Below are 14,371 nucleotides of genomic sequence, written 5' to 3'. Positions count from 1 at the left end.
ATTAAATATCAATTTAGATTATAATAAAAACTAGTCCAATTTTCAAATTTGTCTGTGATTAAAAATCTTTCAAGAATCACCTGACATAGATCGAGGAATCCTTTTTTTTTTCTCCTCTTCTAAGAAGTAAGAACCATGACAAACACTTAAAACTAATATAGGCATGAGGCATCTCAGCTCAATATAAAAATATTTCTTATACCATCTTCTTGAGCCACTTGGAAAAAATTAATTGCATGTTTATACTTAGGTTAATAATTAGTCCATAGTTTATTGTGTAAAGTGGAGGCTATAATCATAATGATCCTTACCTTAAGTTGTGGGCAACCACAATCACCACTAGGGTTCGAAAAGTTCCGTAAAACAACCACAATATGTTAAATATATTAAAAATAATGGAAAACAAAACAATTAGATTCGGACAACATGATAGAGGTTCCTTATCATGTTTACTGAAAATAATAATAAAGGACAAGGTAATGGAATAAGATAATAAAATATTATATCCGTACAAATTAATGTATTTTTGTTGGATGTTCGTCACTCATGCTATAATTAAATTCATGAAATGATGGAATAAGTTAATGGTTGCAATCGCCAATGTCCTTCTGATTTAATAGAATTTCGACCATTTTGTACGGCTTAAGTTTGAAAAATTATATACCCGTAATTCTCACAAAGGAAAAAAAAGGGTTTATGGATGCAACCTTACCCTTAAATATAAGATGCTTCCATTAGATTTCTGATTAATTTTATCCTTATCAAGCCATTATTAATTTTGTTTGTATAACGAAGACAATATATACTTAGAAGGAAGCATATACACTTTATTTAAAGTATCATACTCGTGTTGTACTAGTTGTTTTATGTTATAATTTTTCAAAAGTTTTTCATATCATCGTGTTGTATCTATACCTAAGTCCGTGTTTGTGTTTCCTAAACATATATATATATATATATATATATATATATGAAAACAAAATTGAGTTGAAAGCGATCTAAATAATATATGAAGTAATCTTTATAAATATTTTAAGGGACATAGCATGGTCCACATTTAAGTAAGCAAAAATCAAAGTTTGAAAGTCTAGTAAGGACCACTAGTAAATAATTAACGGTGTACATTAAGCTTGACAAATTGCCCCTAATCGCCACTAAATGGACTAATTATCAATTAAAAAGAATAAGCAATGGTAATAGTGCAGACGCACTGCCTTGTCATCACAAATGGCCATGTGGTCGACACCAAACCCATTTGTTATCATCTTCTATAGAATCCTTCTTTTTCGCTAATTCGCTATCAGCTTGATGGCACCCCTTTGGTTTAGAATTGGCCTTCTAGGGTAAATTGGTTGACCCTAATCTAATACCATTATTAGTTTACTAATTAATAGGATTAGGCACTAACTGCATTTGTATTTTTGGGAGGGGGGGGGGGGGTGTGGGGGAGGTGGTTGAATCTACGGCAAAGGTTTTTGACTGAGGATTAAGATAGGTGGCAATTGGAATATAAATCTGTAAACAATTATATTTATATATGTATTTCTTATTATGTGTGTTCAATATCAATTAATGTTGGTATGTTTTGGTTTAAAACATAGTTATTAAAATCAGTGTACGTATGCATTTTATTTAAAGATAAAATACTTCAACTTATTTAAAGCTGGACTAGAGTTTGATCTTGTTTATGAGCTGGGTCACTGGTTATATTAATAAAAAAAAAAAAAATGCAAATCTCAAACTATGTAAATAAAAGAAGAGAAAAAAAAAATGTTAAAGACTTAAACTTAAAGCATTAAACAAATAAAACGCAAAAAACGTAAACAAAAGAAGAGAAAATAAGGTTTAAGCAATAAACTATATAACATATACTGATATACTCATACGTACATGCTAACTAGCTACGCAAAACTAAAAAGTGATTTGTTTATAGCAAAAAATTGATGGATAGTTGCAAGTTTAGGGAATTGATATACTAATGTGAATCGGTAGAAAAGTAAGAGAGCAGTACATTTTTTATATTTCTTTAGGTTTTTTCTTATTTAATTTACTAATTGATGACTCGGATCGGTCTAGGTCCTAGGTCACCGGGTTAGCGGTTTGATCGGCCGGGTCGAGCCAGGTTTAATAACACTCTTAACTTCACTTTAATACTTTTATGAATAATAAAATTGTTAGTTTGTTATGATGTTTTGTCATTATATATAAAAATGAAATTGTTGAAATCAATATATTTAGTTCCATGTTTGGTATTTATATTACACATCAATACTTTTCATATTTTTATTGTAATCTTGAATTGTTTTTATCGATTAATATTTTAATTCAATTTGAATGATTAGATCTTACTAAATATATATAATATCACCATATATAATCTGCATGTATGTATATTATATTTAAATAAAAAAATTGATTTCAAATTTTAAAAATATGAAACAATAAACACTATTATTTTTTTAAGGACTAAGTAAGTGAACAAGGGAATATATGAAATATTATCTCCTTAATAAACTTGTAAAATGTTTTATTTATTAAAAAAAAATTAAAAATGCATATACTAAATGTATTAAATGTTTAATTAACTGAATTTTTATAACATTGTATTAAGATAATGTAAATATGTTTTACTAGAAAAAAAAATGAAAAGAAAAGAAAAGATAACATAAATATGATACTAAATTAGAATTTAATAAAAGAAATAACTATAAACATATATAATTATGAGAAATGTTATCCACAACATTTTCACAAAAAATCTTATGGTTAAAATAATAACTTATTTTTATTGTTAACTTTTTATTTTTTTTAAAAAATAAATTCATTCAAGCATGTACTTAGCATTCGATTGGATTAGTTTAATCTCATCTAGAAAGAAAATATATAACTTTTTAAAATGTTATATTATTAAGGAAAATGATTTTTTTTTTAAATATTCAAAATAAACCCATGAAAATTAAATGAGAAAGAGGGATTTTTTTTTTTTTTTTTGTTTTTTTTCCGTTGTGGGAGGAGCCTGCACTATGAGATAGAGAAACATGATTTGATCCGAGCCACACTTGTCAAAATAGCTCAAAGCAATAGGAAAATTGTGATCAAAGAGAGCATAGAAGTCTAAGTCATTTCAGCGACTATGTTATATTTTCGCAGTTTAAAATGAAGTAGAATTTTTTTTTTCTTTTTTTAATTTCAAAATGTGGTTTGAATTTTCTGAAAAAGGTTTTCCCCGAAGTTTCGTTTGACCCGGGGCCAGGACTTAACAAAAAAGCAGGTAGGAGCCGAACACGTGGATAAACGAGCAAGTCACATTCACGTGAACAAGCTCCAAGTGGCGGAGACAGTCAAACCAATAACTCGCTAGCGTATCCAGTAGATTCATTCAGGCCCAACTTACTGTGGGTCCAGCGAGATGTGAAAATGTCCTCTCACAGTCTCACCTATGTGGCCCACAAAGCAGGTAAGTAGGATGATTCTCTTCGCATTTATACAATCCAATTTTGTATAATTTCTTTATTTTAGCTCTTTAAAAAGCCATTCTAATTTCAGTAAAATAAATAAATATCTGAGCATTAAGAGTCATATCATTTGCTTGTATAATAAGAAGATGACCACATTTTAGCCCACCATACTAAAAATTTACCCACATTAGGTCATGTAAAATTGTGTAAGAATTACATAATTGTCATAGTAACCGTATAAATTTATATTGATACTATTTATTTTGTAATTAATTTTTTATTATTTCTTACGTATTTCAAGGATGAAAAAACATAGAGTAAATGGTAGTTGTTGTGTGTGAAGAAGGAGAAACAATTTTAAAAATCAAGAAAATTTGATATTTTTATGAAATGTAGTGTAAAATAGATAATTTGATATTGGGTGTTTTGAAAAGTATGTAAAATAGAAAAAAATAAATTTGTATGCTATAATAGACAGAATTTTTTGTATAAATTGATGCGAATACTCTAAAATAAGGTACATTCTATTTTAATTCTAAAAATATCCTAACATCAATTGGTATATTAGAGTGTTAAAAAAATGATTACATCTTTATTAAAAAATTTGTATGAATAAAATGCTTTTGTAAGTTCTTTAGTTGTCGAAGTACCACATGCAATTCACATGGAAAATTTTTTGATGTCTAGATAGATATGTAAGTTTAATTTACTTTAGTTTCAATGTATATATAATTAATAAAGATGTACCAAAAGTCAAGAGTCTGTAATTGAATTAGAATTTTAAAATGTTTTCAAAGGAGACAGGATTCAAATCCTCAATCTTCTATTATAACTTGAATTAAAAATAAATAAAGATATAGTAAAAGTGCAAATTAGACTGATTAAATTACATTGACATTATTGAAACTTTAAAATTTTAAATTGAAAGATAAAACCATTGCTAACACCTCCCAACAAGATGGCTATATTACATCTTTTCCTTTGTTAAATTTATTAAATACTTCTATCTTTTATCTCAAAAAAATAAAATAAATAAATACTGACTCTGTTAGGCTTTTAAAGCCAATCACAGGAGCCCATGAAATGTGACATATGTGGGCTCACGTCCATTCAAGCATTCAGGCTTAGATGACAGTTTTGGGTAGTTTTCTCTATCACCCTCACATAAGGGTCCGTTTGGATAAAATTTATTTTATTGAAACTGAAAATTGAAAACACTGTAGCAAAATAAAATTTTAAATGTGTGAATAGTACCGTGGGATCCTTTTTAATGAAAAAATTGTCGAAAAGTGAAGTTTGTGGATCCCGTGCACTGTTCATAGGACCACAAGAATGATAAAAGGGGCTGAAAAGTCAACAATATATGGCTACTGTTCATGAACAGTAGCCGTTTGCCCCCTAAACACATGTGCAGCAGCAGAGAAAAAAAAAAAGAAAAAAGAAAAAAAGAGAAGGAACGTAAACGCAAAACGCAACAACCGAATCCAAACTCATACTAAGTATAACCATAGTTTTTCTTTCCAAATTGTAGTTAGAGAATAAGGGAAAAAAAAAGGCATTTGCCCTTTTTTTTATTTATTTTATTATTAAATATCTAGCACAATGTTCATGTTTTGAAGTTATTTAGAAGAATGCCCATGTATGTTTTTGAAACTTGATTTTAATAAAATCGAGTTATATGTATATTTTTAAGTGAAATTCAACATTAGCAATGTTGAGTTTCACTTAAATTTTCAAAAAAAATTAAGTGACAAAATATGCATAGAACTTAACATTGCTAATGTTGAGTTTCAAAATAGGGACACAGTATTTAATAGTTTCAAAACAGGAACATTAGGCTAGATATTTTAAAAAATAAGGGCAAAAACCCATTTTCCCCGAGAATAAGGCATCTACATTGATAGATCTTCAAACATTTACTTGGTTAATCAAAGGACTATTTAGTAGGTGTGCATGTGGCAAAGATGAGCTTAATGGTAAAGACAATTAGTTGGGGAAAAGTCTTTAATGAACAAGGAATATGTTTGAGAGTTTATAAAGGGAAGAGAGAAGGAATGAAAAGAATGGAAAGCAATTAAATTTTTATTTTTATCTTGTTTGGATGTTTGAAAGCGAATGAAATGAAAAGTGATCTTGTTAAATAGTTGAATGGAAATATATTCTTTTATGAGAACATTACTATTATACCATTTCTTTAATAAACATAGGGATATATTTTTTTGTAATTAAAAATAAAATATGGGTTTTATAGGAACTTCAATAAATATTCATTAAAAATTCATTAAAACAAACTCTATTTCCCATTATTTCCTCCTAATTTTGGAGGGATTAAAAATGAGCTTATAAGGGAAAAGAATGGACCGGATTCCCTCCTATTAAACTCCCAAATGAGGCCCATGAAAAGAGTATTCTTACGGACTTATTTCTCTCTTTGTAAATTTACCTAGCTAGATTATTAGTGTTCTTCTCATCTACATGTAGACTTGAGGACGTTAAGGAGCTCAATAGCTTGATTGCATCTAGCAGTGTTTTAAGCTAATGGGATTTTCACAAATATTGATCTATAAATTACAATGTCTTGGCCATTACAGGTTTAACAGATATCATGTAGCTCCTCCTCCCTTACTCCTATAAAAGGGCAGAAAGAGCTTGTACTTACTCATTCAAAACATATAATAGAGAGAGATAAATTAACTTGAGCTCATGGCCATTACAAGTTTAATAGGTTATCATTTAGTGCCTTGTCCGATCTCTCAAGTCTCAACCTTGCTATCACGTACCACAGTTTAATCAAAGCTTGGTTTGTATATCTTCAAAACTTGTATAAGGTTAATTATGAATCTAACAAATGATAATGAATGACCTTTAATTGAGCTCAATTAGATTAGGTTTCTCAAAATGTAATAAACTAATTTCAACTAGTAAATTTCAAGTCAAGTATAAAATCTTAAAGCAAGCTTAAAATAGCACAGTTTGTTTCATCAACCTCTCCAACAACCATCTTCAAGGTGTAGAGGAAGAGTGGTTTTTGCTTTGAACCCAACATGGTCAAGTGCAATAAAGTGTTCTCAATTATCATTCACGACAAAAGATGAGACTTAATTATACTTGCGGCCTTTTGGTAGTTCGCTCTAGTACGTCAAGGTTACCCTAGCAGATTGTGGCCACTAGAAGCTTGGAACATGATTTTGTCAATGCGAATCTGACATGAATCCGCTAAACCTCAATCCTAACCTACTGAGTTTATGTCATGTTTGCGAGTCATGTCCAATATTACCAACCCTTGGCTTGGGACACAGAAGTCTCTTTCCGCCTAGCCCATTCCCACCTCACATATTGTACTATATTCATTATATAAAATATATGCAACCCTGGTCTAGTTCCAGATCCAGACATACCATATAACTTCTCATATACAAATTTCTAAATATATAATTGGTGCGTAATTTTAGTTTATTACATGCCACAAATAACACAATGAAATAAGTTTTACCACTAACAAGCACACCCTGTAAAGAAGAAAAGAAGACAGTAGGATGCACCCATAAGAAGTAAGCCAAAGATCGGCCCTTGACAGCCTTTTGTGGAACATAATGATGCTAACATGCCCATTCCCCTGGCCTAGGGGCACAAAAGTTAAGGTGTATTAATGGTAGCCAAGGGCCAAGGTTGAGCTTGGTGCTCGCCTAGGCACTCAAGTAAGGCAAGGTGCCTCTAAGGCTCTAAGGCAAGAGCCTGAGAATTTTTTTTTTTTTTTTTTTTTAATTTTTTTTAAAGAAGCTTGTTCTAAAGCCTATTGTTAGATTGCTAATTTTTAGAAATTTATTCTAAAACCTATTTTTAGATAAATTAATTTACACAAGCTTTTTTAGAAAATTATTGTTAGATCAATTAATTTATAGGAGTTTGTTGTAGAACCTATTGTTAGAATAATCAATAGAGCCTTAAAACCATGTTAAAGCTATTTTCAAATCAATTAATAGACCTAGTTCTTTCATGCAACACATGTCAAAAACACTTTGTTATAATATTTCAATACTTTAGATACATATAAGATATAAGTTCTATATGTATAATATTTAGAACTTGGCACCTTGCTTTAATTGACTAGACTTTTTGTCGCCTCACACCTCAGGCGAAAAAAAACCTTGGCGCCTAAAGGTCGCCTTTCGCCTTGACTACCTTGGGTGTATTTAGTATTCTATCAAATAATATTTTTCTACATTTTCTCAAAAAATAAAGTCACACTATGCACAAATATTTGAAAAAACACACGACCACAATGACTGTGTGTGTGCATGGCAATGAATGATTGTAAAGAGTATTTTCTTTTTCGAAAAAATGTGCATTACAGCTCATATTTAAGCATTTATTATTCCTTAACATATACCCTTATGGCATTTATTAACAAAAACCAAAAGAAAATAGAATTGACAAAAAGAAAGGGACAAAAAATAAAAAATAAACATTTAGTAATAGATGTTTCTGTCATGATGATCCCAAATCTAAGAGAAGCACTTGCCCACCTGCTATCTCTCATTTTTATAGCTACAAACATGTTCACAGAGATCCTATAGAATTCTAAAACTGCATATTTTCATAACAACAGCCCAAGGGTCTTGCTTAAACTAATTTACCAAAATTAAATGCACAATTATAAGAAGATTCAGGATAATAAAATTTTAAAAAAGATTTGTTGGGGGGGGGGGAATCTGGAACAGTTCCATAGTGGGCACCCTTGGGTATGATCAAGTACCAACTACCAAGTCATACTTTGTTAAATCTAGTCTACAATGCTTAATTCATTATGGTTTTTCTTAGTATGGATTGAGGGATTAGGATCCTCTAGAGTTCTAAGGATAAATGGAGTTCCTAAAATCCTATTTATCCATTTTGAAATGAGTGAATTCGACTTTATCGTGTCATCAACATTTAAAAACATTGACTATCACCATATTGGTATTATTGGTATTTATTTAAATTATTGATGACGTGACAAAATCCAGTCCCCTGATTTAAAAATGAATGGATGAATTTTGGATACTCCATGGTGGTGTTACTGTAAGAACTCTAGAGAATCCTAAATAATTTTTGACACCCAGTCCAAGATATTATTCAATATGTCAAAGCACTTATTGAGAATCTTAGCCACACACTAACAGATTTAGATTAAGCTGCCACCAGCAGAACTCTAGCCATTACTCAATAAAAACTGGTAAAAATGGTTATTTAACAAATTTAGAAGGTACATAACATTGCAAACCCTTCAAAACCAAACTAGACATGGAATTCCAAATAAAAAAAAGCAAAATGATTAGGGGATTCATGGCTCATTAAGGTGCTAAGGCTTCCACATGCATACATGAATCTCATTAAGAATATGGATGCCACATTGGATTGAAACTTACATACTTCTTGAGCGAAATGCATGGTTTTCAAAGAGAAACACCAAGAGCTATGTGCCTATGTCCTCATCAATCAACCTATGCGCTGTTCAGTTTTGGCTATCCCAGGAAGTCCTCATTTTAGAGCTTTAGCCAATTGTGAGAAGTTGGAAGCTTTCAAATACAGGACAAAATCAAATTGGTTAATTGATCTCATACCAATGGTCTATTGATGCCCTTACTGGGCACTTGCATCACCATGGCCACCTCCATAATCTTCAGTGCTCTTTGAAATGCAAACTAGGACATGATCTTTTACTTCCAAGTGTGAATATATAAACAATCTATGCCCCTAGAGATTTGCAAACACCCTATAGCACAAATTGCAAGGAAGAATAGTGGTCAGGAATAACTACTACTTAAAGACCTTTTCTTCATGGGACTGCCACTCAGTCAATTGTGCTACCCCTTGGGGTTGTACATGAAAGTTGTCATTTTTCCAGGAGTAACACGTTTGACAAAACTGGTACTAAGAGTAGACATAATTACAACCGAAGCTACACCAACTTAACTACACAACAAAACTTAGTACTTAGTACAATAATGCATTCTACACCACAGCCTCAGAATTCAGAATCATACACTAATTTTAATTGAGATAAGCACATTCAACAACTATTGTCATTACTATTTAATGATTTTATTTTACAAAGACTCAGACCCAATCCCCTGCCAATCCCACCCCTTGGCCACCTGTGCCACTGTTAAGGTGGTAACTATGATGTCATATAAAACATCATGTGATCACACACTTCACATTTCATCATAGTATAACAAATTGTATGATGAAAGCCTTTTTTTTTTTTTTAACGATCAAAGCCAATTGATTGTGGGTACTTACCTTCTAAAACTAATCACAGAGAATTGCCATCCTACCAAAAACTTCACATTGTGAAAACTAAACCAAAAGCTTTTTTTTTTTTGATAATGCAGTTAACCTTTCTAAAAAAGGGTCATTTCAACTCGCCTCTAGTTAGTACAACCTACGGGCAACTGACACCACCCGCTAAAACCAGTTATCGGATAATCCAAGGGCATTCACCCTAGACAGGATAAGCAATTTATGGCTTCATGCTCATGCCAAGGTACAGAAAACTAAACCAGAAGATAACAATTTTTTTCCTAAGGTATTAGCATATGTGCCACAAGGGATATAGACACACTCTGTCACCAAATACTCTGTTAAGAACCCGGTGGTTCCTAATGGGGGATGTATAGGAATTATAGGGGAATTGAAGGGAATTGTAGGAAAATTGACTTAATTTGAGGTAGTCACTCTCCATAGAGAAATATTGAGCAAGAGATTAAGAGAGAAAGATGCACTAACGCACTTAAGTAATGAGTTGGTTTATTCTTCAATTGATATCTAATGTTGAATTACAATCATGTATTTATAGGAGACTATCTCTAATGTTATTGGCCCACATGACTCAAGATAATTGGTTAGTTAATTCAACATGTACTTTATGAATTAAGCTATGTGTTAAATGAGCTAAATGTGCTCAAATCCTAACTAACTCATTCTAATCTCAACCAACTGGCTAACTACATAACTAAAGGAATTACAACAATTATTTTATATTCCTAACATACTCGCTCTAATAATCAACACGGATTTGTCATAATTTGAAACATAGTACTTAAAATGCAAGAGGAGAGCTAATCTATATAACTTTAAATTTTCTTTTGGCCAAGCAAAATAGCAAACATGTCATTAAAGGGTCGCCAAAAACTTGATATTATATTTCTTAATTCTTATTGCATCATACAAAAACAAATAAAATAAGCCCATTATATGAATGTAAGAGATATCAACTAGACCCAATTTATGAACCTTGAACTAATGGCCAAATTAACCACAACCCATCAAAGGTCCCACTTACAAGTTTCCCATGTCCTGCTCTTTATTCTTCCTTTTTACTAGTAGTTACTCTATTCTTGTTGCCATATATCAAACCAGTTTCCTGAAACCAATTCCCCCAATCAAATTTAAAACCCCACCAAAAAAAAAAAAAAAAAAAAAAAAAAAATCAAAACCCATGAATAAGAAAGTAATGAAGAACATTGTGCAATACCTGAGGGTCAGGAATTGGTTTTCGTTTCTCAATGTAACGATTAGGATCCGAAGCTGCAAGCGCAGCCCTTTCCTACAATACAACAATAATAATAATCCTCAGACCAATGAGAAAGCTAATTGAATGAATGAATGAATATATATAGGAGAAAGAAAGAAAGAAAACCTGTTGTTCGCGTTTGAGGTCTTGAGAGGGCTTGACCCAAAGAAAATAAGCGAGGGTTCCAGCTACAGCCCAAGAAGCCAAGTTGGTTCCTCCTCTAAGGCCTCCCATGGTATTGCCAATGAAGGACCTCAAATTTCCCAATGTTCTTCTCCAACTGCTCGTCATCGCTACGAACCCAACAAAATTCGATCTTTGCTTTGGTTTTCACACTTTTCACTGATATTTCATTTCTCTTTCTGTGCGCTGCTGACACGAAAACACCAACAGTTAGGGGTTTGATGAAAGCAGGGCCGGTTGGGAGTTGGGACTATGGTGCAAATGATCAACGGTGGGAACAAGACATGTCTACAGAGGAAGATTTGATGAAGGATTTTAGTTTGCGTCGTGTCTGAAATCTGAATATGTCCAGTTTGTTTTATTTGACGGTGTTGATACGCGCTACGTGTTCCTAAGAAATCCCTTTGCTTAAACCATGTTCCAGTACCTGGGGCAAAAATTGCACATGGTTTTAAGCTAGGGGTTTAAGAAAAATGTCACATTTATTGGTCAATTATTAGTAATTTATTGGTTATTAGGAAAACAAAAATTCATATCCAAAAAAGCAAAGGAAAAAAAGTAGAGATATATGTGTGTTTAAGTATAAGTGGTTGTGTTTAGGGGTGTCCACGGGTCGGGCTGGGTCGGGTTTGTGCCCAACCTGGACTCGACTCGACCTTCTCGGGTGGGAAAAATTTCGACCCGCAACCGACCCGTGGGAAGTTTCAGATCAAGCGGGTTGGGTCGGGTCGTATCGGGTTTCGGGTAATAATCGGTCGGTTTCGGGTTTTGTGATTTCGCCGGATTTTGGCCGAAATCTGGCCGGATCTCATCAGATTTGGCCGGATCTAACGAGATTTGGCCGAAATTCCGTCATATCTATGGAAATCTGGCCGAGATTTGGCCGGGTTAAAGTCAAGCTTATTGGAGTTTGGCTGAGTTTGAGTAGATCTAGGCTAGATTCACCGGATTTAAGCATATCTGAGTGAGGATTTGAGTAACAGAAGGCCAAACATGGCCGGATCGGAGCTGAGAAGCCCAAACGTTGCCGGATTTTGGCCTTTCTTTTAGAGGTTTTGTTGGGCGGGTCGGGTAGATCGGGTTTTGGAGGATGAAACCCGCCACTCGACCCGCCGGGGTCGAGTTCTGATGATTGGGACCCATCACCGACCTGTCAGAGGTGTCGGTCCGGCCATGACAAGTCGGTTCCGGTCGGGCTGATCGGTTCCGTTGGGTCTTCGAGTACTCTGGACACCCCTACTTGTGGTGGGTTTTAGTTAGCTCAACTGGTAAAATCTTTGATGGTTGTATAAGAGATTTGAGGTTCAATTCCCGCCTACATTAAAAACTGATTGATGTCTTAGTTTGATGATAAAGAACTATTATCAGGAGCAGACGTCATAAGTTGAAACTTTCTAAAAAAAAGAAGTATAAATGCTTGTGGGAAGTATAAGTGCTTGTGGGGTGTGAGGGGAAAGGTCAGAGTTCAAGTTTCTAGAAAGGAGTTTCACTCACATATACATTTAGATAGACTAGGGTAAAATTTTTTATTTTGTATCCAAAAAAAAAAAAGATATACTAATATTATCATCCCAGTTAAAATTTTGGGAAATTTTTTTACCAAATATGTTGATAAAAAAAGCTCTCAAATATAAGAGTAAAAAGCAACCTTAGTTTTTATTTTTTATTTATTTTATAGGGGTTGCAAAATTCGACATGAGCCACAAATACGGCACAACACGGAGTTAACAGGTTACGGGTTAAGTTTAACAGTTTTATGTCATATTCGAGTTGACACGACTAACCTATTTAATAAACATGTCGTGTTCGTGTCCAACCCACAGAATTTGTTTGACCCGTTTAACTAAATGTTATCTTACCAATGTACCTTTCAAAACTTGAAGTATGTAAACTTATTAGTTGTTGTGATTTATTTTGTTTGATATATTGTGATTAATTATTTATGATATTGAGATATGATTTAGTTTTGAATGATTATTTGTAATGCAGTTACTCGTTTTGTTTGGTTTTTTATAGTTCAGATCAATTAGGTTAGTACCAAAATCTGTATTTTTTATTTTTGCTTTGATAGAATCTGATAATCATGTTAGGTTAGTATCGATCCATATAGTTGAATAGTTATGAGTTGACATGATATGAACCCAACATATGAACACAAATTACCACCCCTAATTTTTTTATATCTATTTACTAGTACTTTTATGTTTTTTTTTTTTTTTTTTTTGAGAAACCAGACAAGAAGCCCGGGCTTTTATTAATAAAACATAATCAATGAACATCAAATAACAATAATGAGGCAATATCCTCAGGTGTATCAACTAGCCACACCTGGAGCCGCAAACTGCCTTTAGCTTTTTTCGCTAAAGCATCAGCAACACAGTTATAAGAACGACTAACATGATTGAAAACAAAGGACTGAAAATCCACAGCTTGACAACGAATGTCTTTAATGACGTTTCCATAGGTTGAAAATCTAGCAATACCTTGATTTATAGCATTGATAACCATCATTGAATCCCTTTCAAAAATTACCTTGATAAAATCTGATAATCATGTCGGGTTAGTGTCGACTTATATAATTGAATAATCATGAATTAATACGACACGAACGTAACATGCGAACACAAATTATCATCCCTAATTTTTATATCTATTTACTGGTACTTCTTTTTTTTTTTTTTGGGTTGAGAAATCAGACAAGAAGCCTGGGCTTTTATTAATAAAACATAATCAATGAACATCAAATAACAATAATGAGGCAATATCCTCAAGTGGATCAACTAGCCACACGTGGAGCCCTTGACCGGCTTTAGCTTTTTTCACTAAAGCATCAGCCACACAGTTACAAGGACGACTAACATGATTGAAAGCAAATGACTGAAAAACCACGGCTTGACAGTGAATGTCTTCAATGACGTTTCCATAGGTTGAAAATCCAGCAATACCTTGATTTATAGCATTGATAACCATGGCTGAATCCCCTTCAAAAATTACTCTTCGAAGCCCAATCTCAACAGCAAATTCAACTGCTCTTCGACATGCTAAAGTTTCCATATTAGCAATGGAATGAGACAGCGGAATAAAAACAGACAACACACCAACAGATTCACCCCTTTAATCTCGACCAACTACCCCAATCCTAGCCGAGTTTGCAGCTCTGAAAACGGTTGCA

The 14,371-nt window shown here is 32.8% G+C and overlaps 1 protein-coding gene across 1 annotated transcript; it reads right to left on the bottom strand.

Annotated features, from left to right (window-relative positions):
* Nucleotides 1-10,611: 10,611 nt before the first annotated feature.
* On the bottom strand, nucleotides 10,612-11,551 carry LOC115974716. Its single transcript, XM_031095205.1, has 3 exons — nucleotides 11,143-11,551; nucleotides 10,978-11,049; nucleotides 10,612-10,866 (listed from the first exon to the last, which is right to left on the bottom strand). Exons 1-3 carry the CDS (start codon nucleotides 11,305-11,307, stop codon nucleotides 10,807-10,809), a joined length of 297 nt encoding a protein of 98 aa, XP_030951065.1. The 5' UTR covers nucleotides 11,308-11,551; the 3' UTR covers nucleotides 10,612-10,806.
* Between the last annotated feature and the right edge of the window lie 2,820 nt (nucleotides 11,552-14,371).

The sequence above is a fragment of the Quercus lobata genome, chromosome 2 (genome assembly GCF_001633185.2).
Source record: "Quercus lobata isolate SW786 chromosome 2, ValleyOak3.0 Primary Assembly, whole genome shotgun sequence".
Lineage (NCBI taxonomy): Eukaryota > Viridiplantae > Streptophyta > Magnoliopsida > Fagales > Fagaceae > Quercus > Quercus lobata.
The sequence above is the reverse complement of the archived record's forward strand: the minus strand, read 5'-3'. Positions and strand labels throughout refer to the sequence as shown.